At 37.5% G+C, this 27,444-nt stretch overlaps 1 protein-coding gene across 5 annotated transcripts in view; it reads left to right on the forward strand.

The window, feature by feature from the left end:
• The window catches only part of LOC148661897 (contactin-4-like), a 328,736-nt gene that overhangs the window by 226,355 nt on the left and 74,937 nt on the right, over positions 1–27,444 (forward strand). For all 5 annotated transcript variants that reach the window (XM_088636370.1, XM_088636368.1, XM_088636372.1 and 2 more), the window contains exon 5: positions 8,131–8,226. In XM_088636370.1, the coding sequence (XP_088492496.1) occupies positions 8,131–8,226 (96 nt within the window). The remainder of the gene's footprint in view (positions 1–8,130; positions 8,227–27,444) is intronic.

A 27,444-nucleotide genomic window follows, 5' to 3' on the forward strand; every position in this document is an offset into this window, starting at 1 on the left:
AGCAACCTTAGCTTTCACAAGAGGGGAACTGTGACACTCCAAATGTCTTAAACTGTCTCAGAAAGAGCAGCCTCTGGTGACCATAATGGATGTGTTGACCACTCATTTTAGAGTGTTGGAGATGGTGGTGCAAAGGAAATTCTCCATCACTTCTACAACCTAACCATCGATGTACTGTACAGTATAGTGGTGAGAGTACTCCCTTGCCTAACCTAGTCCATCACATTATTTTGTTTTATTGACATTTAGTGTCACACTGATCAATTATTACACTGATCAAATAATTCAAATACTTTATTCCTGTGTGCCGACTCATCATTGTTTGTGATGAGCCCTATAAGAGTAGTATCATCAGCGAGCTTGAACATTTTGACCGAATCTGAATATGAAATAGTCATTTGTGCAGTGAGAAGACACTCACATAGGTGAGAAGACAATCCTGAGGGTCGCCTGTGCTCAGGGTGAGAGGCTTAGAGATGGTATCCTTCAGCTTCACCACCTCCTTCCTATCAGAAAGGAAATCCAGTAGCCAATAACACAGACTCTAATTAATACAAGCTTATCAAAAAGTTTGAGAGGGACGATTGTGTTAAAAGCAGAACTGTAATCAATAAAGAGGATCCAGACATACATGCTGGCTGATTCTAGATGTTGAAATAAATCATAGAGTCTCAGGAAGACTGCATTGTCCACTGACCTGTTCAAATCAAATCAAAATCAAATCAAAGTTTATCAAATGCACAACAATACGGCGTGCAGCAGTAGTTGCTGGCAATGAAATGTCTTTTTCTGCGAGCTCACAAAAATTACAAGAATCACAAAAATCACAAAAATTCACAAAAACACAAAAATCAAAAAATTGAGGTTACATTTTTGAAATTGAATAAAACTCAATGTGAGTAGAGCTGTTATGTGTCCATGGTGTGTGCAATATATACATGTAGTGCAGTTATGCTGAATATAGTGAGAATTGTGTGTCCATGTAGCCATTACAGGTGATTAGCTAAGGAGCTACAGGTTGGCTATTTAGCAGTCTTATTGCCTGGAGGTAGAAGCTGTTCCGTAGTCTATTGGACCTGGACCAAATGCTTTGGTACCGTTTACCAGACAGTAGGAGGGAAAACAGTTTGTGACTGGGATGACTGGGGTCCTTGAGAATGGACCTGGCCTTCTTCAGACATCTAGCTGAGTAGATCTCCTGGATGCTTGGTAGCTCACAGCTGGTGAAAAGCTGCGCTGACTTCACCACCCTCTGCAATACTTTGCGATCCCGTGCGGAGCAGCTCCCATACCAGGCAGTGATGCAACCAGTCAGGATGCTCTCAATAGTGCACCTGTAGAAGTTGGCCTGGATATGATGGTGATGGCATGCTGAACTTCTTTAGCCTGCGGAGAAAGAACAGACGCTGCCATGCTGTCTTGACCATATAGACTTCCGGCGCCGGAAAGATGGCGACGGTTTACAGAAAGCTCTCTCGTTGTGTGTCTGTTTTAATGTTTATTTATACGTTAATACTCTTGTTTTGTGTTGGACACTCAATGTCTGTCATTACTTATGATAGACAAACGCTTTTAAACCTGAGGACAGACTCCTTAATGTCATCAAACAACTTTTTTCACGTACCGGACCCCACCTGCTGGATCGGACAAAGATGCGGCGAACAACAACAACAGGTGGGCAGACGCCAGGGGAGACGAGGCGGCGTACTAGCGCGACTACGAAGGCGTCCGCACAGACCACCGCTCCCGTCTATTTTGTAGCCAATGTTTAGTCACTGGACAATAAGATAGATGAGCTACATTGTCGGATCAACGCAGAAAGGGACCTGAGGGAATGCTGTGTTTATGCCTTCACTGAAACCTGGCTGAATGCGTGCGTCCCGGACACCGCCATCCAGCCAAAGGGGTTTACCGTTTACCGCATGGACAGAAACCACCAAGCAACCGGCAAACACAAAGGCGGAGGCATTTGCTTCCTGGTCAACAGCAAGTGGTGCACCAACGTGAAGGTAATCTCTAAATCCTGCTCGCCGAATCTAGAACACCTGACCATAAAATGTCGACCCTTTTATTTGCCGAGGGAGTTTTCCGCCACTATTATCACAACCGTTTACATTCAACCTCAAGCCTGCGTGGAAGCAGCACATAGAGAACTCCACGATATTATCAACAAGCACGAAAACTCCCACCCAGAAGCCGTCTCAATTGTAGTTGGGGACTTCAACCACTGCAATCTGAGGAAAGTACTGCAAAAAATACATTCAGCATGTCACTGTACCGACAAGAGGAGGCAATATTTTGGACCACTGCTACACAACAATAAAAGGAGCATACAAAGCGCTTCCCAAACCGAGTTTCGGTAAGTCGGACCACATCGCTCTCCTGTTGCTTCCTGAGTACAAAACAGAAGCTGAAGACCTCCCCCATTGTGAACAGGTTAGTGCGTTGTTGGTCTGAGGAGGCGGAAAGCAAGTTAATAGACTGCTTTGATAGTACAGACTGGGACGCATTCAGAGCTCCCGACACAGATTTAAATGAGTATACGGACGCGGTCACCAGCTATATTAAATACTGCACCGACATTTGTGTACCAGAAATGAAAATTAGGTCATTTCCCAATCAGAAACCGTGGTTCAACAACGACATTCCCAATAAAATAAAAGATAGATCCACCGCGTTCAAATCGGGGGACAAAGAGCTGTACACGGTACGCATTAGAGGAAGCCATAAAACGCGCCAAACGGAGCTACAGAGTGCGGCTTGAAACGCAGTGCGCTGACACCCGGAGGCTGTGGCAGGGATTACAGTCAATCACAGGCTACAAGGGCTGCAGCCAGGAGATTGACACGAACAACGCATCCCTGCCTGACGAGCTGAACCACTTCTATGCCTGCTTTGATGCTCTGAACACGGGCAATGCTGAGAAGACCCCAAGTGTGCAGGGCGAGTTTGTTCAGAAACACTCAGAGCAGGACGTGCAGAAGACTCTGAGCAGGGTGAAAATCCGTAAGGCTGCAGGGCCTGATGGGATACCACCTCGCGTCCTGAGGACATGTGCAGCCCAGCTGACCACAGTGTTTACGGACATCTTTAACTCCTCCCTGTCACAGTCCATGGTCCCCACCTGCTTTAAAAAAACACTATTGTTCCAACCCCCAAAAAGACAAAAGTGACATGCCTGAATGATTACCGCCCAGTAGCATTAACATCTGTGGTGATGAAATGCCTGGAGAAGCTGGTGTTGTCACACATCAACTCCTCCATCACAGAGTCCCTGGACCCCTTGCAGTTCGCCTACCAGAACAACAGATCAGTGGATGATGCTGTCTCCCTGGCTCTGCATACAGCCTTGGAACACCTGGACACTAAGAACTCGTATGTGAGAATGCTGTTTGTGGACTTCAGTTCAGCATTCAATTCCATCATACCCAGTCAACTGGTGACAAAGCTCAGGGGATTAGGTCTGTGCAACTCTGTCTGCAACTGGCTGCTGGACCTTCTTATCGAGAGACCACAGGTGGTGCGGATAGGCAATAAAACATCAACACCACTCACCCTGAGCACTGGAACCCCACAAGGCTGCTGTCTGAGTCCAAGGTTGTACTCCCTATTTACTCATGACTGCACAGCAAGACACAGCAACAACCGCATCATTAAGTTTGCCGATGACACCACTATAATAGGACTGATCAGTGATGATGACGAGTCCACTTACAGGGATGAAGTTGTACAGCTGCTTAGGTGGTGTCATAGCAATAACCTGGACTTGAACATAAAGAAAACTAAAGAGCTAATATTGGACTTTTGGAGACACAGGCCATACACTCACAGCCCACTCAGTATTGATGGAACGGAAGTGGAAACAGTCACCAGCTTTAGGTTTTTGGGAATTCACATCTCTAAAGATCTACCCTGGACTGTGAACACTGACTCTATCATGAAGAAGGCTCAGCAGCGCCTTTATTTCTTGAGGTGCCTCAAGCGATGGGGGATGCCAGTACATGTGTCGGTGAACTTCTACCGCTGCACCATCGAGATCATCCTCACCAACGGGATCACCGTGTGGTATGGCAACACCTCTTTGCGAGAAAGAAAGGCACTGCAGAGAATGGTCAATATGGCCCAGAAGATCATCGGCTGTGGTCTCACCGAGATTAAACAGCTCTATGAGGACCTCTGCCATGGTAGAATTCTGGCCATCACAGAGGACAGTCACCACCCCGGGTATGAGCTCTTCACCCCACTGCCCTCAGGCAAGAGATATAAGAGCATACGGACACTTACCACTAGATTCTTCAATAGCTTCTATCCACAAGCAGTGAGACTGGCACATTTAGCCATCCCCCTCGGACCACACCTACACCATCACCATCTACCTCTTTATGATTTCTTATCTGTTGCACATCTCCAGTCATTGTTTACACGTCTGTATTGTTTACATTCAAACTGTCTACATGTTTACTTGCACATTGTCTATTGTTTGTTTGTACATTGTCTTGATGCACTGTTTGCACTTTGTCTTGTTTTTTACACTTGTTTTACAATAGAGAGACTTTCTGTAAGTAAGAATTCCATTGTACCAGTACCGGTTACATATGGCAATAAAGTTCAAGTTCAAGTGTTGGTGTGGTGGGTCCAGGTTAAATCCTCTGAGATGTTAACTCCCAGGAACTTAAAGCTGCTGACCCTCTCCACTGCAGTCCCATTGATGTGAATAGGTGTGTGGTCTCCACCCTGATGTTTCCTATAGTCCACAATCATCTCCTTAGTCTTACTGATGTTCAGAGAGAGGTTGTTCTCCTGGCACCATACTGCCAGGCTTTCAACCTCCTCCCTGTATGCAGACTCCTCACCATCTGTGATCAGGCCAATGACTGTTGTATCGTCCGCAAACTTGATGATGGAGTTTGAGTTATGCCTGGTGACACAGTCATGGGTAAATAAGAAGTAGAGAACAGGACTAAGCACGCACCCTTGGGGGGCTCCAGCGTCAGGGTAGAGGATATGTTGGTGCCCACCTTCACCACCTGCTGACGTTCTGTCAAGAAGTCCAGATTCCAATTACAGAGGGAGGTGTTCAGTCCCAGGTCCTGGATCTTGATGACGAGCTTTGAGGGCACTATGATATTGAATGCTGAGCTGTAATCAACAAACAGCATTCTCACATATGTTCCTTTCTTACCTAGGTGTGAGAGGGCAGTATGGAGGGCAGTAGCAATAGCATCTTCTGTTGACCTGTTCTGGCAGTATGCATATTGCAGTGGGTCTAGGGTGTCAGGCAGTGAGGAGGTGATGTATGCTTTGACCAACCGCTCAAAGCACTTCATGATAACTGATGTGAGTGCAACAGGGCGGTAGTCATTTAGGCAGCTGACTCTGGATTTTTTAGGAACAGGGACAATGGTGGTTTTCTTAAAGCAGGAAGGAACTATAGACTGAGCTAGGGAGAGATTGAATATGTCCGAGAAGACATCTGCCAGCTGGTCTGCACATGCCTTCAGAACGCGGCCAGGCCAGGAGCCTTGCGTGGATTGGTCTTTTTAAAAACTTTACACATATCTGCTCTGGATATGATCAGTGGGTTTCCGTCTTGGATTTCTGGAATCTTCCTGACTGGATCTGCGTTGCTGACCTCAAAGAGAGGCAGTCTGTTGTGCGATATAGCTGGGTTGCGTTTTGTAGTCTGTAATGGTGCGTATACCACTCCACATGGTCCGTGTGTTGCAGCCGTGATAATATGACTCTAGTTTTACTCTGTAGTTGTATTTAGCTCTTTTGATGGCTTTCCTGAGGTCGTATCTGGATCTGTTTGCTCTGTAGGCAAGCTGCCATGGGTCCAAGTGCATGTTAAAAAATTGACTATGAGTCACTCAAACAACCTTCATAATAACTGATATCAAGGCTACTGGTCTTTTGTCACTGAGGCAGATCACAGTGGTTAAAGTTATTGAGATGATATTTCGCAGTAAATTGAAGAATTATATGGAGTAGTCAACATGAATTAAGAAAATGAAGGTCTTGCTTAACTAATTTGTTAGATTTGTTTGAACAGTAGTAATGGATACAAAAAATTTAACATATAGTGTACATTTATTTAGATTTTCAGAAAGTTTTTAATAAAGTTTCTCATTAAAGATAAAATTTCAATTTATGAACTGGTTAATACAGTATGTACAAAATAACCATATGCTGAATGCTCAAAGTGGTGTGATGTAATTAGTCCAGAAATCCGTGTTTTGAAAATAAAAAATAAAAAATAAATCTACATTAGGACCACTGTTGCTCTTGAATATATTGGTGATCTTCCTTCTGCTATTTTTAGGAAAATAATCAAGCTTGCTTATAATATGCATATTAATGAACACTGTAAAACAAAAGCAAAGGCAATTCAACAAGATACTGTAACAGAAGAATTCGAGATTGGGCAAACACCTGGCAGATAACATTTAATGAAGGCAAATGTTATAATGTTACATGCACATTGTAAAAGGCAAATTATACATTTTAGATAGGAAACACCCCTTATGAAGTTACTTATGAAGAAGAGTTAGGTGTTTATGTTGACACAACATTTACATTTTCTAGAAAATGTGGAGTAGCATTGAAAAAAGCAAACAATGTTAAGATATATACTGAGCATCCAAATAAATCCATCATTTATGACCTAAAAAATTACACAATGGTAACCGTAAAACAATGATTTTGTAGCAGTTGCACTGACATTTTTTGAACTAATATGACATGGCTAAATGCATTATAATGATTAACATTTGCCATCAACCATGTCAATCAATGGGGACCTGCAGTCACAGCCTAGTAGGCTGTGTGATGATCAAAGTAAACTGTACATTTGCAACCTATTTCACTAGAATGCACGCGCTGTCTTGTGGGATTCTCTCATCCCCTCTAGAGCTTGCACAAACTAGTCCTAGATGCTACATCTCATGCCAAGACATCCTACAGAATGTCTGTGGGACTTTAGTCTAGCAAGTACAGTACAGCATTCATGGCATACCTCAGATTCTCGTCTTGGAGGGTAACCATTGTTACATTTGCAGTATGAGAACATTAGTTGTCCTGCTGGAATGTTGTCATGTCAGGATAAGCCCACAGGAGGGAAAGGTGTGATTCCAGGACTTGATCAATGTACTGTACAGTAGTGCTGTGTTGTGTCATCTTCTTTAGCATCTGGACATTCCTGCCTAGACCATCACAATTTCACAAAGACATTTATTGCATATCAGCATATTGTTTACCCCATCATAATTTTTAATCTACTGTCCCACTAAGGAGGTGAGTTAGTGCCTATGCAACACTCACTTCATTGTATCACAGATAGTCGTAAATGCTCAATTTATGAAAATGACACGAAAACATTTAATCAATGTCCAAAAAGTGGTATACTTCATTTTTATGGGCACACACATGCACACAAATAAGGTAATGTTGCATAAACACTGTACTATTTAAATCAAGGTGTTGTTATATTAAAATTGCTCTATGCACATATAAATTCTGATTTAAAATAATACTGCTGTGGAATCAGTCCAGAGAAGAGCAATCTGATACATTCTTGAGCTTACATAAGTTTTTTAAAACTGAGTCTTGAACAGAGAAGAGTATGAGGAGTGTTGATTCTGCGAATTCATTGCAAATCCTCAAAAGCACCAACTCCACAAGTCAACACAATAGGTTTCTTTACTAAAACATGAACCCATAGGACGCAAATGGAAAGGAAGTAGAAATACATTTGTAAATGCGAAAAAGACTTTGCTTTCATGGAACAGCTAGTGCTTCTGGAAAAACTGTTCCATATTGAAGGTGATACGGGTACATCCTGTAGATTTTTTTAAGAAGCTAGCAACCAAAAGCTAGAAAACCTGAATGGCCTTCTCTTATTTGTTACCTTTATGTTCTTAAAAACATTGCTTTGTTAAATCTTGTATGAATTTTCAAACAGATATGAACATGAATTTTGCTTCTTAAAACTCAGCATTCCTTTAGGGCTTTTCGCATGATGCAGTTCATAAAATAAAATTCAAGACGTGTAATTACTTTTACCTGTCATTTGACTGAGGAGTACATAAGGAATTGTTTCTTTTTAAACCATGGTGTTGTTTTTCCATATAGACTTGGAACCCTTCAAGCTGCAGACCAGAAGTACTGTTTCAGTTCGTGAAGGTCAAGGTGTAGTGCTGCTGTGTGGACCACCAGCCCATTCTGGAGGTAGGAGATTTTTCAGACCCCAAATTGATCTTGAGCTGTAAGAGTGCAGTACACTGTATATACTATAGGCCAGATGAATCGGCCAAGGATTAGAATTCCATCTTGCGTATTTTCCCTGACAATGAGAATTAAAGTTTTTTTTCCATGCGTTTCAATATGTGTAAGCATGATGAGTACAGAAGCCCATGATCCCACACAGAGACGAAAAGCAGGAGAGCTTTACCCTCCTGCCCTCAGCTGATACGTGGTAATCCGAGCCTGCTGCTTCTCCAGACATGTAGTTTTATGAAGTATTTTACGCAGCTTTAGGAGGAACTACATTTTTATCCTGCGCTTTTGATTTTAAAAAACCTTTCTGCAGTTGAAAGGAGGGTAATGCTGGGAGGTTTCAGCATGTTTTTCCTCCTCTTGCAGTTTCTCACTCATGGGGTTTTATGCACTTTTTTGTCCCAATCATCTTGTAACTGTAATTTATCTTTCTGCACTATTGTGGAGGTTGCTTGGCTGCAAAGTTCTCTGCCTGTCACCATGCATGAATTGTCCTAATCTGCCCCTTGAGGATGTCTTTGTGTGTCCTTATAACCTGCCTCCTTGTTACTCACAGGCTCCGTTACGTAGTTTTTGGGATATTACAAACAACAATTTTGTTTCACATTATGCACACTCACAGACATGTAGTCATTGTTCTAATACATGGTGTCCCCTTAAACAATAATTCCATTCTGGGGCTGTTCATTCATTTCTCTTCTACCTAACTCTTGTCAGTGTGATTTGTTTAATAAATTAAATACATTAGGCACAGACATACTGTACTGTATGTTTGTACGATGGTTTAAAATAAGATTCTATATCCTTTACTTGATTATAGAATTTCTGTGGCTTTTACCCCCACATACACTTCTCTTTTTGTTCTGTGTGTGTACACAGTGCAGAAGAAGTATCATTTTTTTTGTTTGTTTTCCCTCAATGCAGTTTTTAAGGTGTACATTTTAGCAGGCCCTGGATAAGGCAATACAATGGTTTTCAGACAGCTATTTCCATGAATTTTAGAATTTATATAATACACAGTTTATGGAAGTGCCAGGAAAAAGAAAGAACACACAGTGAGAAAATTTGTCACGCACAGTGCTTTTACTTACTTATGCGCAGCTTTCGATGGAAAAGCTTATCTCCCTGCACAAGAAAAGCTCCACTTAAGGAGGCTAAGCTCCTTGCTTCCTCCTAAACTTACTCCTCCCTACCTGCTTCTAAAGAGTGCTCTGGAACTTTATTTTATGGAGTATAGAGAGGAGAAAATAATATTCATATATCTGCCTCTGGCTTTTGCAATATTATGGAGAGGTGAAAAAGTCCTATTTTGCTGTGGCTGCTTGCTTTACTGGTATGAAATATTGTAAAATTAACAGAATTTCCATAATTCATACACATCTTTACATGCTTTCTACTTTTTACAGAATTACAAAGTAACATAATTTTGTGTTAGAGAAGTTCATACTTCATGTTCTAAAAATAATTCAGGTGAACCAGCCAACATATCATACACCTTGATTATTTTCTTAGTCTCTTCTTAAATTTCATGATTATCTGGTTTTAAAAATGAGTAGAGGTATGTCTGGGGAAAAAGAGGAAATTTAAAAATTTTAAAGTAGTAATAATATGTTGCGAAAAAAATTAGTGATGGCTGAAATGTTCCATAGTCTCACCACTATAGTTTTGCAAAATGTAGAAGACAATTCTCTCTTGCTTTTTTTAAGTATGATTTAACCTTCTATCTAAATATGCGGTTTAATAGACTAGTTTTAAGCATATTGTTTCTTTTTTACACAAAGACAATGTGGTATTTGTTTCTCTCTGAAATGCTAATTTTATACAGTAGATTGTGCCAGGTGGTTTTTAACTAACTTGGGCTAAATCTTGTTAAACTTTTAGTCTTGAAGATAACACCTGAAGCAATGTTTGTTGCTTTTGTAAGACTTTTTGCAATTCACAGTATTTAAAAAAAGGAATTTGTTTTTATATGAATGACAAAATATGGTAAAGGATAATAAATTCAGAGAAATATAAACTAATGGCGATACAAAAAGATATTGCAAATATTTTCAAAATAAATAAAACAGGTGAACTCACTGCCTTCATCTACCAGGTCTTAAAAAACCTTCTCCAAAGACAAAAAAGATTGTCTTTTTGTTATAGCCACATGGTCCTATAGGGACAATAGTAACACAGTACCAAATGTCAGCTGAAACAATTTCAGTCCTGTCTTGTCACTTAGCTGATGATGTTTTCTCTTGGCACATAATCACGAGTGATGACTACATTTATTTTAGGAAGCTGTTAAACACCCATGTTACCGCATGTCACTCTATAACCTTTTCACAGATGTAATATATTCATTTAATTTCCCTGTGGTGGAAAATAAAGTAGGCTTACAGTTGCAAGGGGAAATTAGCAATCAAAATGGGCTGTAACACAATCTGTGTCTCTTACCCTTGTGTAATTTTTTTTTTTTACCCACAAGCTTAGTGGGCTACATGTCCAATGCAGATTTTTCATTTGTCACCAGAAGCACATTTCATACATTCAAAAAGCTCCCTTGTCATTTTCTTTACTTTGGTAAATCGTGAATAGTTGAAATTTTAATTCAAATCTTACACAAGTCATTTAAATGCTTTTTTGATCAGTACGCCAAGTAATACCATATGGATCTATGTGACTTTTAAGGATTAATTAGCTTAGAAAATCCAGTTTTTGTGTTTTGTGTGTCATAATCCCACACCACCCCTAGCAAGCCCTTATAATTGCCAGTTGTGTATGGGATCTTGTGGTCCCTTTAAGACTGTTAAAAGCACAGGATCAAACAGACAAAGTGAAGTCTTTAAGTTACATTCTTCAGTACAGCCAGACTGAAAGTTGGGTATTTGGGAAAGGGGGAATCATATTGTTTCTTATTGTTTTTATTTTGTAGTATTTTGTACCAAGTTTGTTTGTTTTAAATCAGTCATGGAGGTAACTGTGTAGAAATTGATTTTCTATATGGCTGTACTTGTGAAAGTAAACATTACAAGGACAAGTTTGGAGCCACTGTTTATGATTTTGGTGGATTATATCAATATGAAATTAGACATTTACTCGCTTTTGTCATGTCATTTAAAAAAAAATGGCAGGGAGTTCCTAAGATGAATACACCAAATTCACAACCGTCATCTAATTTATTCTTCCTTCTCCCAAAGGTTAAGTAACATGTTTATAGGTATGGTACCAGATTACATTTGGATGGGGAAAAGATGAAGAAGACAACCTGAAAAACAAACTCTAGTTTACCTGTCAAGGAACCTTGAAACGTATGCAAAGTAATTATGTCCCTGTTCTGATGATAAATGTCTGAATTTTTCCACAGCAGTAACTGTCCTACTGCACTTTTGCAGTACACCGGTTGTGGAATGAATTATTGCAGTTATTTTGTAGCAGAACTTGTTCGGTGACAATTTACTATTCTCATGCAGCAATTTAGTAAAAGTTGCTTTTCATGGGGCTTTTACCCTTCACCGCAGTGACTCCTTAATGTGTCAGATGTTTGTAACAGCATGGAGCCTTTGTATATCCTGTTAGTTTTATCACATCAGATTCTAGATGCAGAGTAATGAGGTAGGAAGAAAGAACTACATTTTCATTTTCACAGAGGAAAGAAAAAAATACATTTTCATTTTAGACTTCCAGGCAGTTGCTAGGAAATACAGTGGCTTAGGCATTATTTGTTCACTACAGTATGTGGTGGGAGTGTTATATAAATACACACAAAGATAACAATAGACAATTAAAAAGCACACATCCTTTTTAAAGTTTCTTATATGCATAAGAATGCAAGTGATCTACAGTATACATTTTCTATACATGTGTGGCCTCAAATGGTTCTTGACCAACATGGCAGCATATGATAAAAAATAGGATACTTTTACACTCAGCTTACACTTTGTTTTTCCAAATAGTTTACTTTTGGTTTAGGGTAGTTTTTGTAGCATTAAGGAAGACAGGAATCTGCTTCTTACCACACAGATGGAAATCACAAACATGGTTATTCCCTTTGATTTCTCAATGGGGCTACTACCATGGGTCTCTGATGCACATCTTCACTGCAGCAATATTTTATTGTGGATCGCCTCTAAAAACTGAAATCTTTGCTGACATTAAAACTGTCCATGCCACTCAGGGCACCATCTAGCCTCACCTTCAGTTGTTGGAGGACAGACTCCTGTTGCTCTCCCATCTGTTGACAAACAAAGTAAGCAACACCAGCATTGTAACAGTATTGTAGTGTCAGAGAAGTAGGTAACCGAAGTCTGACAGGTTCCCCTCAACTGGTAGTGTGGTATCAGAGAATCTACACAAACTTTTTTTTTCAGAGGGAAAAACGATGAGGCCATACCAATCCTGGTGTAATGACATTCCCAACACTTCTATGGTCTATAACCTATTTCGCTTTCCAGTTTCTTCCTTAGTCCTTTCCCTTCACAGACAACTGTGTAGAATGTTCAGCTGGCCCTTTGGAGAGTAAGATTACTTGTGGCAGCCTAATCTGTTACCAATTTATCTGCCAACTTTAAAACTGTCCTAAACCAACTTGGTCTCACCAAAAACCTAGACTAAAAGTGCTCAAGAATGTGTCACCATAGGATTTAACTGGTCTATTCTCACCAAATTACTAGCCAACCTCTAGTTGCTAAACCTATTAATAGAAGAACCTGATGAAAGACAACTGCATTTGTTTCAACATATCATCTTATGCTAATGCACTTTGTCTCTCCCACTGGAATGTCTCTAAGCCACCCTCTTGTGGCTTAAAATGAAGTTGACAGTCCCAGAAATAACTGCTCCACTACTAAAACTAAAATCCCATCTGGCCATTGGAGCAACTGGAGGATAGAAGCTACCTTTCAAGGCCTGCTGGAGGTTATTGAAGTAGATGATCTGATTAGATTTTTACAAAAAAGTTCCAGGAAAATCGTTATCCTCCCTGGTTACCTCGTGGTCAGTTTATGTCATGAGGGTACATTGGATTTGTGGCTTTTCTGGTACAGAGTGGGGGCTGGTCCATTGGTGCACGACCTTCAGTGCATCTTACAGGCAACCAGAAAATTAACTGCAGGCCCCTCAGTATGATGGGCATGCAGTCTTGCTTACTTCTTTCTCTTAAAACCTAATATTTCAAACAAGAAGAGGTCATTTGGCCAATTTATCCAAGAACCTCATTCAACCATGGTAAAGAAGCCATGGTGACTTGAAAGAAGCCATGGTACTGGCTTCAACAACATGGCTTTGTAACTTGTTCCATACTATTGCAATCCTTTGGGTAAGAGAGTGCCACCAGTTCTCCGTTTCAAATGCATGCTCAACTAGTTTGGATGTGTAACCTCTGGCTTGTGTTTCACTTTTCATTCTGAAGAATTCTGCTGGGTTGGGTTTGGCAGTGCCTTTGGGGATTTTAAACATTTGTATTAGGTCTCCTCATAATCGTCTCTGTTCAAGACTAAAAAGCTTCAGTTCCTAGAGCCTATCAATGTAGGACATTCCCTTAAGCCTTTTATTTATTTTATTCCTTGGTGTGAGTGTGCACATGTCTGTGCCTGGAGATGGACTGACATCCTGTCTAGAGTTTACCCTTTCTTGCGCCTGTTGCTTGCTGGGATAGGCTTCAGCTTCCCTGTGACCTTGAAGAGGAAGAAGTGGTTAGAAGAATTTAAATAATGTGTCAACATGAACACTGAAGATGTTCTTATATTGTAAGTAGCCTCTTCTGTGTTACTTTCCAAATTTTGTGATTCTTCTGCTTATGTTTTGTATTATACTGTATATTATATGTTATATTAATATACAGTATATCATATCTGCAACTCACAGGAAAAGGGTTGTCCTTCACTGCTGTGATTTGTATGTCTCTTTAGCTTTCACTTCACCACTGGTTTGGAACACTGTGCTTCAAGCCTGTCCAAGCAAAATGGCTGCTAACATTCTAAAATGCATCTGACATTTAAAAAGCTGCTCTTGTCCTCTCCTGACTTCTGTCAAAACAATGCACATACGCTAACTCTTTACATAATACATAAGTAGTGCAATACTCGCATATTTAAATATATTTATTAGATGTTCTCTTGATTTCTAATAAATGCCGTGTTTAGTTGCATGCACTTTAAAGTCATTGCTATTACTTCTAAAAGGGGAATTGCGATACTATTTTTATATTTCGGGGTTAGAAAGAAACAGCATTGTTGAGTCCATTTCACATCATGGTGAAAGTAAAATATACACAGTAACCTGTAAAACCTCCAATTTACATCACAAAATAGATTCAATTTCCAATGGCCCTATTACATTTTAAACTAGCAGGCTTGTGAATACATCTCTTTTAATCCAATAGAAATATCATTCTATACTCCAAGACAGTTTTGCCGACAAATACAACTTACTTCTTAACTCTGCATGCAGATCAAGTTGAAACATTTCTCTGGTGAACTGTTGCTTGCACAACCTATACTTATTTGCTCACACATCGCATTACATAAGTTATTACAAGACTCACTTCACATTGCAATTTCCCTGAAAATTGAGACCAGGGGTTTGCAGCAACATGGTGACTTACAGTACTTTCACAAAGTTCATGATTTTGTGCTTAATTTCAAATTTGTAAAATTTGGTGATACTGCCAATAATTTATTTTGTTACTTTAATAACCTTTTAAAGTAAACATAGAAAGCTTTGCAATAAAAATACAAATCCCTCAAAATCCTCATCACTATTTCTGTATTGTTTTAACATGACACTTATCTTTGCTCACTGCTGAATTTTCTTTCTCTAATGATTTCTCACTGAATGACTACATCTCTCGTTTTCGGATGCATAACATCATAATACAGTATATCCCTTCATAAGACAACACACAGCATTCAATGGCCAATTTTGAGCATTAAGTAATTAATTCCAATTATTATAATCCAATGTATGAGCAGAAATCTGAATATTTTTTGATAGGATCAAATCTTTGGCTGTTTTTAATCAACAAAAGTCACCAAAGGCAATATTGACCCTCTCAGACTTTAAGTGACACTCCATCTTGTAGGCAGTGAATTAGTTAAATGTTTACTTGTAATATTATACAGTATCTGCATACAGTTTGAATTCACTCATCAAAAGAGCTAATTGTTTAAAAGATTTACAGCATAAGAATATTCAAATAGCTTTATTTCAGGAAAGCCATCTCAAGTTTTCTGGTCTTCATAGATTTCAGAATAAACACTATAAAGCCTTTGCTCATGCTTACATTCTAAATAAAACAAACGAGTTTCTTGCAGCAATTCATAGACTAATATTACTATCAGGGGTTTAAGCAGTGATGCTGAAGATCATTTCTGCCAAGTGATAATATTGCGTAACAGTATTAGGTCGTGTTTATCATTGGTTTATGTACTTAATGTTTTTTAATCCAGTCTCTGGACTCTGTAACACAGAAATCCCTAACTCTGCAGTTGCTACGGAAGGAAACTTTTATTTGATTTTCATATCAGCAATGGACACCTCTTCACCATAAATGTCTCTCTCCCTTCTCCATGTTTTAAATATTTTCAAGCCCTTACACAAGATAAAAATGTATTTCGTTTTTGGCTTTTTTTCACGTGGACAAAGTGGGTGCTCAGATTGACTATTTTTGTTTCTCCATCCCTCATGCAGTATTTCCACATATATTTTTATATTGCTTAATTCTGAATGCCCCAATCATGTACTCAATTAAAGTAGTTCCAGGAAAAATTTACTTTAAATGCTGGAATTAAGTATTTCTTTCTTCAGAATGTGGCCTGCTTAAATCCTGCCTTTGAGGGATTTAAAACATTGTTAGAGATTAACAGTTCTGAAATCAACTCTTATTTCTTATGAGAGGTTACTAAATTCTTAATTAGGAGTAATTGTACTGTTTTTAATTCTGCTTAAAACAAAAATGCAAGAAGAAGATTTCTCTGCTAGAAACTACAAATTTGCAATGGAAATTACACAAAAAATATAATTTACTGAAAATTAGGACTAGACATGTGGCCACACTAAAAACTTAATTTAAAATGCTCACCAGCATTAGAGCAGAATTCATAATAGATGGGACAAGATGTTGAATACTGTCGTTGGGTTACTTGCATTAAGGTTAAAACAAAACAATATTGAGATGGACAAGAACTATAATAATAATTATGAAACTAAACTAAAGTGGACTTCTATGTTCGATAATCTACGATTTGTCCTCTCTACATTTTTGAAACTGGGGTAGGTCTGGCTCAGAATAAGGTAGTCTTAAATATCTGATTTAATTCCTGAACATGCTCTTGCTTTGATGGGGTTAAAGGCCTGGTTAAAGTAATACTTAGCTTGCTGTTAAAAAGCCAAAGGTCCACAGACAGCCCTAGTTATCCCTATAAAACTCAAACATATAGAGGGCACTTACAAAGGCACTTTCTAAGTGAATGAAGACATAAGTGTCACCTTATACATCATGATTAGACAAGACTTTTTGAAGCGGCAGTTTACTGGGACAAGGGACAGTTTATGTCCAATAAGTAGAGCCTGGAGTTTTTCTTGACCACATGATTTTCTGGGCTCCAATCCTGAAGTTTACTCATCAACTTTGAGATATACTGTAGGCACTCTAAACCCAGCAGTAGTCAATTTGCATAAAACTGTGATATATTATACAATTAGAAACAAAATAGGAGTTTATTGATGAGAGTGAGTGCCCTTTGAAAAATGCAAGGGAAAAGAAATCTGGCAGTGCCATGGCACTGAAACATATGATCTGACAGAGGCATTAGTTTGCACAACAATTCCCCAGAAAAAACTCAGCCATCCCAAGATACACAGTATGCATTCCATGTACTAAATGGCAAGGCAATTCCTCCAGCAAGTCATCTGAGAAAGGAGTTTTTTGGTTGAAATGTCTGATCATGTACTATATCTGTAGATTGTAATGAAACTACAAATATAAAGGATCACAACAACAAAGTGCCAGTTATTCTAGCAGATAGAGTTTGTCTGTACTCCATGGTATCTTTAGATGTATTCGAAGTGGATTTTAAAAACGTGACTGTATTTGACTCAGGAAATGCAGAAATCAGGTAATGATTAAATTTAACAGTAAAATATAGCACATTTAAAATATAGCTTTTCTTTCACTGAACCATAAGATTTTCATGCTCCCGGGAAGTGAATGTTCTTAATTGCTGCTTTACTCTTTGTTTATATAGGTTACACCACTGGTTTTCTGATTTAATTATTTTCTAACCCATCAGATGTCTCAAAACACATAAACTGTATGCATTTTGATACTCATTTTGTTGATCATTTTGATATTGCCACATTTTTTCTCATACTGGAATAAAATGAATAAAATGTATTTTTTTTAATAAATTCATTTTTTCTGGACCTTTTAGGGTTCTGTTAGAACTATTGGTTAATATATTTAAGGTGGGTTTTTTTTGTAAACATTTAAAATGTAAAAAATAGTCAATAGCGGATGAACTAGGGCTGATCTCATAATCACAAGGTAAAAAAACAAAATTCATCTGGAACTAAAAAGAATCAGCCCAATGAGCTCCAATTTAAAGAAATGACATGATTGTTGATGGTTTATTTTGAGATCTTTCTCATTAGCATCCTCAAGAACATAGAATTTGTTACCTATGGTGAGTAGCTGTCTATGAGTGATTTGAAATTTCAAGCTTAGTGGGTGATTTCACTTCTTAAACTGGTGCTCTGCATGCACATGGGGAGTGCATTATTAAATGAAGTTGCAGCATATGTGTATTCATTACCTTATGGTTCCAGCCATTACTGATGGACTGCTACTTTGAAGACCCTTACTCTTTGCATACCCTCAAGCTTCTGTTTTAGATTGTGGCTGCCAAAGTGTCTGCCTTGGGACAGATAATGCATAGAAGACATCTGGCAAAAAGCCTCCCTTGCTGACACACTCACACGGAGCACACTGAAATAGGCAGATTGAGCTGTATATAATGTAGAAGCTGTAAAGTGAGGGAGAGAGAACATCCATCATTTTTGCTTTGGCAGTTGTGTGGAATCAGAAAGCACTTGTCAAGGAAAGAGAGATATCTGTATTCAGTGAATAATCAAACCTCCTCATCTTGGCGCCTTATGATGAAAGTATGAGTTAAGATAGTTTTTTTTGCTGTGTGAGTATTGCATCATCTGCTAAATTAAAAAACAAAAGTTGCTTGAGGTGCAACATCCACAGGTTGTTTGTAACTCTGCAATTCAGGTGGGTATTGCATTGTTTTTCTTACAGGTGCATTTGTATACATTTACTGTTTTCCAGCTTACCAGGATTTAACGCTCCATGATCACAACACTTCATTCAGTGATAATTTTTCAGATGCATAGATAAGCATAGATTTGTTAGCAGTAATTGGGGAACATTTTGAATGGCTCTCTGTATTTTTTTTTATTTAACTCTTCTGTATAATGTGTGTTTTATTATTGTTACACAGTTATTCACTATGTCAGCAAAAACAGGTTACAAAATTACTGATTTACAGGCACAGTAGAAGGAAAGACAATTTGCCTCCAATTTTGAGCTGAATTGTGAATCATTGGCGTGTTGTACTTTTCTGCACCATAGTTCCACGAATTATGCCTTCAGTGCAACAGTCTTTTTAGAATGCGTTTGTGTTCAGTGGTTAATTACCGTGGCATGGCACTGTGAATGGTTACTCATCGAGACAATAACTTGTCAAAGATGGTGTCACCACAAGCAGCTACCACTGCAGCGCTCCAAAGTTGTCCTGTTTAATAAAAAAAGAAAGAAATGACTCATCTTCAGCCTTGCCTCACAATGCAATCTTTTTTCAGGTTGTGGACTCTTCTGACTATAGAGGAAAGAAAGAGGTTTAAATTGATAGAGACAGAACAGTTACTGCCACGACCATTTGTCTTTGTTCTGAGCAAACACTGGTCAGGAAGTCAGTGTTAACATTTTGAAACCCAGGCCTGTACTGCACCTTAATTTGGAGTACCAGCATTCCTTCTTTATCTCCCGTTTAGTTTATAGGTTTATAGGTAAAAAAGTGCACCACGTGCTTCCAGCCCCCAAACTCCTGAAACAGCACAGTCCCAAGCCCAAGGCTGTTGTATGCAAGGTAAAGGGGTGAGAACTCAGAGCAGTGTGAGACCAGGTCTTGGCAAAAGCAATCTTTGATAGTCTGAGAAATAGCCTGCATTACTTCATCCATTAGACTGTCTGGAGGACTTTGTTTAGTCGAGTTGATGAGAGGGACCCCAATGGTGTTGGATAATGCATAATACAGTCATGTTACTTTTCCTCACCAAGAAGACCAACAGACCTAGAGATAATAAATTTGCTGATGTCATCTCATGGAGTTAATATTTTTAAATACAGTACATTTGGCTGAAGTCAATATGTATATTTTGTGCTGTGTGAATTACCTTTGTATACAGTTCTTTCATAAAATATTCACTGAATTATTATTACTAACTGGTTTCCTGTTATCCTTAATATGGGTTGCTAGGAGAACAATGAAGAGTCTTCTGAGGCCAGGGATAGAAAACAAGTGAACAAGTGCCTGGAGTTACTTTGCCAATGCTAATGTGCCATTTTAATTGCTTATTCTAATGAATGGCTATATTTAATAAGCTTAATTTTTCATGGACACAGCTGCGGAGTTAAGTAGTATACAACATTTATTTTTAGCTAATTTCAAAGAAGCAATACAAGGATGTTTTTTGAATACTTTCCTAGCAGTCCAATGTTTAATGTACTTGTACTCTTCTGTTTTTTTTATGCACACTAAGCATTAATTTGAGAAATAGTGAAATAATGCAGCTAAACTTACAAACCTTGTTGATAATAAAGTCTGACAACCCTCAATGGGGAAAGCATTATTGTGAATTCTGTTTTATTTTATTCTTTTTAGTGGTGGTAAAAAATAAGGCTAACAGTAACAATCGTGGAGAACATCATAGCAGTGATTGCATGCTTATTGTTTTCTTATTATGTTTTCTTTTTCCAAGTGTAAATTAGTAACCTGCACTCAAGTCTATTTTTACTGTGTAAATTGGATAGCTGAGATAATCATAATTGTCATAATGTGATCTGCTAAGCATTTATAGCTCATAATTATCTCTTCCTATATAAATTCTAGTAAGCTCATAACTAACAATTTAGCAATAGTAGAGCTTGAATTGCACATTATGTGTGAAAAAGTGTTACCAGGCAAGAAGAAAAATTAGTAAGTTGCAAGGTTGAATTAATTGATCAATAGTCTGCGAACCACCTTGATGATACAGTAGTCAGCACACGCATAAAGCAATCTTGTCTCTTGCAGACAAGCGATTGATCAGAAACTTTAAATACATACAAAGTTAGGATTAAAGGATTACACAGGTCACATTGAGATACACATTGAGGAGTCAAATGGAAATGGGTTTGAAGTAGTACTAAGCGATTTCAAAGCAAATCACTTAGTGATTTGCTAAGATTTTTTTTTTCTTTTTCGGCAGTTTGCTAATAAATTTGGAAATAAAACAGTTGTTACGATTATTTAGGCATCAATTAAGTAACCTTTATGGATCGGGTATAGTAGTTTAGTAGTACTTGTGGATTATTATTAATCGTATTATAATGCATATTTTAAAATGTGAGTGTTGTTAATATTCACCATGAGCTAGAAATAATGCCGCCCACAGTAGTCTTGATTAATAACATAATGTATTCCTTGTACATTTGTTCCAATTTTGATAGAGAAACAGAATGCCTTGGCACATTAAAATCTTACATGAGTTAATTTAGTCACAGAAATCCATTGGTGAAGTCATACATTATATAAGTGACTTTTGTACTCAACCAAGACAAAATAATATACAGTTTTTATGCTTCATTGGCTTCTTATTCTAAGACAGTATCTTGTGCATTTTCTTCCCTTTCCTGTGTTCTTAAAACACACTGTACATGAGAAGAAAACATCAGTATTACCCCTTCTTGGTCTTTGTTTTGGTACTTGCATTATCAACATATTTACTTGTGTAGATGCATTTACTGTACAGTAGACTGAACACACAGGGTATACAACACCAGAAATACATTTACACTAGATATGCCTGTTATTTCTGTGTGCCAATATACAGTACTGTACACTTGGTGGTATATATTCACTCATATATTGCTGGGGGAAGAATGAGCACATTGAATGTTTATTTCACTGTCTGAATAGAACAGAACTTCTGACATTCCATCATGTAACTTCAGCAATAAAACAAATACAACTTTTCACATTGTGTAAAGTATGTTTGAAGTGATTTAAGGGCATATGATAAGATGCATGACTGATTCTTTCATTTCATTTATTGTCTAGGTTTATACATGGCTGCTGAATTGTGTCTAAAGAACACAAACCAATGTAGTTTGTTGAATTGTTTTCATTACTTGTATAATGCAATTTGTGTAATGGATTTGGAATTTTTCTTATAACATCTCCTATTCGTAAAATTTCTGCAATGTACATTTTAAGCCCATTCTGAGTGAAATATACATCGTTTTAATTACGAAAACTAAATATAACAAAGGAGGTTTAGGAGGATGTAATCAAAGTTAGAATGAAGCCAGTTAATTCTGTTAAGAAATTACAAAATTATTTTTACCACTATGATGAAAGATAGCAACAGATGAGCTAAGAAAAAAAATCAGAATAGAGTATTCAACAATGTAACAGAAAACTGAACAAAAGGTACTGTAATACTCTATGTACTTTCAAAATTAATATTCTTCCCTTGAAGACAGATTACCTTTAAAGCATTTCTGTATACTTAATTTTTTTTCTCATGGTCATTGCAGCATTTGTATCAAAGTAATGTGACCTAATTGGTCAAAATACATTTGGTCTAAATACATTTTTCTTGAATTGTAAAAAGAAACAAACTAACAATTAGATAAAGATGTATCTATTACATATTTGAAACAATTTGGTTTAGTTTAATTTTTTAAATCTTTTGCATATAATCAATTTTTACATGTAATACAACAGATATTTAAATATAACATTGTGATAACTAATTCTGCCTCATTTCTCCTCCAGCCATTTAAACTGAGGTTTCTTATATTTTATGTTTAACTGTAACCTTATTAACAATATATATATATAGTTTGAAACAACAGTAAGCCACAAACATTGTAGACTCCCTTTGCATATTAACATGGCACTTCATGCAGAGTTCGACATGCAGCCTTTAAAATGAGAAACTGCACCTTCCATGGAAAACAGTATAATAAAAGTAAATGTGCAATTTATCTTGAAACAGAAGTCTACTAATTGCGAATTAAATTTTAATTCGTATTATATATAGTTATGTGTACATACATGCAGGGTAATAAAATTCTAAAACATGATTTTAGATGCTTATAGCCATCTGACTCCTATAATATCATACACAACTTCTTTAAAGCTCAACATTAAGAATCAAGCTCCTTGTTGTTTTGAAAGTGCCTTATTAGTAAATGTTTATTAGTAAAGTTGTATTCCTTGTCTCAAGATTCTACAGAATGTTTCTGTGCACTTTTTGGTACTGTAACTCATCTACTGTAGTATTACATTTCAGAGTACCTGGTGGGGAATACACACTGCCCTCCATTGACAGCTGCTGTCAGTTTGTCTAATATGCACTGTTTTCATACTATTGAGATGTACTGTGCTGCATGAGAAATTAACTTATGAAAATATCGTATTAAGGCCAGTGATCTTTGTGATAGAGGTAAGAAAGTAAACCAAAGTCCTTGGTTAAGGAATGAAAGGAGAGAAAGGAATATGTGAAGGTTACTGTATGTGATATACAAATGTTCATGCTCCTCTCATAAATTGCCCAGGAGCCTGTCATGTGTTGGACTTAATAGCATCTTTCAAAAAACATGAGACTCTGACACACTTCCAAATATTGCATCAAGGAATTGTATCTGTGATGGTAAAAAATAGCAGGTTCATGGCCTTTGGCAGTAGACTTGCTCCCTAAACATTTTCAAATGAAGGTTGTGTGCTGAACCTTAACAAACCTAAATGTATGAAACTAGATAAATGACCCTAGTAATCATCTTGTGCTCTCTTTATGCATTTTAAATGATATAACTTGGTTGCCATGAGAAATTTAGAAGATATCTGGGGGTAGGCTAATTAGGAAGTCTTCATTATAATGTGACACACAGTTGTCAATATGCTTTTAGTGTTATTTCTTGTGGTGTAAAATATCTCAGGCAGGTTCTTCTGACACTCTGGAAGCACTAGCTTTATTAATTACACTCTGTTTAGCTGTAGCTTTTAATTAGAGGGAAAATGTTGAATTCATGGTGGGAAAAGAAGTAATATGCTATGTAAATAGAGTGCTATTGCTCATGGAGTTCAGTACTGAGGTTAGTTTTTCTTCATTTTGATCTAGTTCCTGGTTTCATACTTGGAGTTTTCTTGTCAGAAAGATGGTTTAAGCAAGGGTTCTCATAAGTGTTCAAGTAATTATATAGTATCTGATGGTATAATTTGCTAATTCCGCAAGATCATATGTTTATCTTAAAATCCTTATTATATAGAACTCAGAGAGATGGCAGACTCAATTTAAGGCTAAAGGTCTCACGGTCACTAGATTCAGTTAAATATGGTTAATGATATGTAACAGTCTCCATGTGTGCTATTTACAATATACTGTACTTCTTGCCAAGCACGTGCAGAGTGTTCCAAGGTTGGAAGGAGCTTAATTAAGGAGAAGCAGATGTTAGTCAATAACAAAAGTAGGAATGATATATATTTAAAAAATATATTAACTATTTTGTACAATGGAACGTTGATAATCATCTGGCATTCTATTATTCTCCTACAGTCGTGCTGAATTTAATAAACATTCAGATTTGAAATGCTGTCACTTTGACTTTTTTCAAAGAATGTTACAGTACATTAATGTCAGGGTTCTGCTTCCTGTCACTGGACTTTGTGTAATTCAGTTGTTTAATTCTGAAGCTCTGATGTGGCTGCACTTCACAAGTAGAATATCCTAATGAAAATGAGTCATGTGGATTTCCTAATAATTTAAATTGCGTGTTTTTAACAAATCTTTAAGAAAGTATTTTATGAACACATTTGGGCTTGGAAATATAGGACGTGTGCTCTGTGCAGCCATCATTTAAAAGACACAAAAGCAGTTTTTGGCATTATGAACAAACTTTCTGAAATAAATATAGAAACGTCATCCATTCTTTGCATTTACAGACTATGGTTCTCTTTAAGTGTTTAGTGATGAAGCATTGTTTCATTTTCTCCCTTGAATGGAAGTTCTAGACCCTTTTAAAATGATATGGAAGACACAAAAGAACAGAGAGGTAAATACTGTATGTACTGTGTACTGTAAATTAATATGAATATATTTAGTTGTGTATTATTTGAACAGAAGTACAAGGGTTCATCACAGTTCCAGTATTGCATTGATAACCCATTTGCTGATACATTTAAAGTGTTCAATATGCATCAAGGCATGTTGCCACAAATACCCATTATTAAGGATTCTAAACTGTGTTTATTAGCATCAGAGAAAAATTTATTGGTAGTGTTATATTTTATTGTGAGAGTCACACAAGGCAGAAATTGATGAAACCTATTATGGGATAAATGATCTTGCCTCCACTGAATGATATGATAAAGGCTTGATTTTTTAATATGCCGTTCATTGTCTGTTTCCCCTGCCCCTTTGGGCTTTAAAATAGAATCTAAAACTGGAATTAATGCTAGGATTTTTTTTTTGCTTCTTATAAATTTTTTACACCACCTGCAAGGAACTGAAAGGCTGAAGTTTTTTTCTAAAGAGAGCTTCGTGTTAAGCCCTGCCACTAGCTATCCATCATACTTCATCACTTACCTTCATCTAGTCTGGGTACATCATTGATCTCCCCAAAGGTACTCAGCATGTGGTGGTACATGCTTCCTCTATCTAAAGTTATTAAAATTTGAAGTCAGTATGCAACCTTTTTGTTCCTGGTGCTAATTATTCGGTTCAAACTGTATCAAAACAAAACCAAAAATATTAATCAGCAGCCATATCACCCTGCAACTCACAACTGGCAACCCACTGAAGCTAAGCAGGTGTGAGCCTGGTCAGTACCTGGATGGGAGACCTCCTGGGAAAAACTAAGGTTGCTGCTGGAAGAGGTGTTAGTGGGGCCAGCAGGGGGTGCTCACCCTGCAGTCCATGTGGGTCCTAATGCCCCAGTATAGTGACGGGGACACTATACTGTAAACAGGCGCCGTCCTTCGGATGAGACGTAAAACCGAGGTCCTGACTCTCTGTGGTCATTAAAAATCCCAGGGCGCTTCTCGAAAAGAGTAGGGGTGTAACCCCGGTGTCCTGGCCAAATTTCCAATTGGCCCTTACTAATCATGGCCTCCTAATAATCCCCCTCTATGAATTGGCTACATTACTCTGCTCTCCTCCCCACTGATATCTGATGTGTGGTGAGCGTTCTGGCGCACTATGGCTGCCGTCGCATCATCCAGGTGGATGCTGCACATTGGTGGTGGTGGAGGGGAGTCCCCATTACCTGTAAAGCGCTTTGAGTGGAGTGTCCAGAAAAGCGCTATATAAGTGTAAGCAATTATTATTATTAATTATAATTATAATGTTTTTATTATTAATTTCAGATGACCATATTCTTGACATTCTTCATATTCTTTGAAGAATACCGTCCCAGTGTTAAGTGTGTTGTTGGTAATTGCAACCACCATAACTGTTTTTTATGTAAACCAGTCATTTGGTTTTTTAACAAAAAAGTGTCCCTTGCATAGAAGAAAAGTGGCTATAAGCTATAATTCTGTTTTCTTCTTGTTCAGATTTATGCTGCAGTATGTCTGTGATTGAAGATGCACATACTTACAATTGTTAAACAATTTACAGTAATTTAAAATTAATCTGATGGTATTATAATATGAATGACCCTTAAAATACTGTAGGCATTTTTTGGGTGAATCCTTTGTTCAAATATTAGAAATATCAAAAGACTGCAAAGTTGTGAAAAAAATGCCTTATTCTTGCTGAAAGTTGAAATTATAATTAAATTCAAAATGTAATTCATGAGAATATGGTTCGTTGTTCAAACTACTTCTTCCTGTGTTACAGTATTATTTGGTGATGCAGTTGGATGCAGTTTCTGGAGGCACTGTTGAATGTATCACATTCTGAACTATTAACTAACCTAAAGGCAGATTTTAATTGTTGGTTCTAACACTGAAAACTAATTGGCATATTTAGAAGGTGTAGCATTTTTAACTTATTAGTCGTGAAGCCTCTGCTTATGCAATTATACTGTACTAAATATTCCCAAAATAATTACAAGTGCCTTGAAGGGGCTTTGTGAAGAAGCGCAGTGAACATTTGCAAAGGCAATTTACGAAACTCATAACGGAGATTTTACTTTGTCATCTTTTCATTTAGTAACAAGTAAAAGGAATGGAGATTTAAAAATCTATTTGGCCTGAAGAAAACATTTGTTCTGCAATATGTACTGCTTGTTTTTTTTTTCCATGGAACATGTCCTTTTCCCAGTAGAGCTTAAAAGAAATTCATGGTAACTGTCTTCAGATTGGTTTGAAATAGCTTTTAATACAAAAGGTCTTTGCAACGCAAGTCAGCAAAGTTATTCCCAAAACTGGACTATCATCCTTTATACATGTTTTTACAAATGGGTACAAATTGCTTATGGGACAGGGATATAACAAGCTCCAGTGCAATCTATTCTAGTATCAGATACAACAAAAATCCATCATTTTTTTATTTTAACACAGCCTTAGATAGTGATAAGGTACCTATTTCATTAAAGACTTTGGCAGTATGACAGAGCTGCAGGTTTTACACTTATTCTGAAGAATTAGTTGCCTGTACTTTCATCACCATTTTTACATTTTCACAAATCACTTGCAGTGTGCTTGTTGGTTTTTAAATATTACTTTTTTGTCTTCTCAAAACTGTTCTGCAACCCTTGCAGTTTAAGTTTTACATTTTATATGTTTTGTCAGTAAAAGTTGCCATTTCTTTATGTTTGGTGTGGAAAATATTTGCAAGCTAACAGCAGGCAATTTTAGATGAAGACTGGGTCGCCTTTTATATAAGCTTCCAGGAGCTGCCTTGAAGTAGTCT

Source organism: Lepisosteus platostomus, chromosome 6, assembly GCF_059453375.1.
Source record: "Lepisosteus platostomus isolate fLepPlt1 chromosome 6, fLepPlt1.hap1, whole genome shotgun sequence".
Lineage (NCBI taxonomy): Eukaryota > Metazoa > Chordata > Actinopteri > Semionotiformes > Lepisosteidae > Lepisosteus > Lepisosteus platostomus.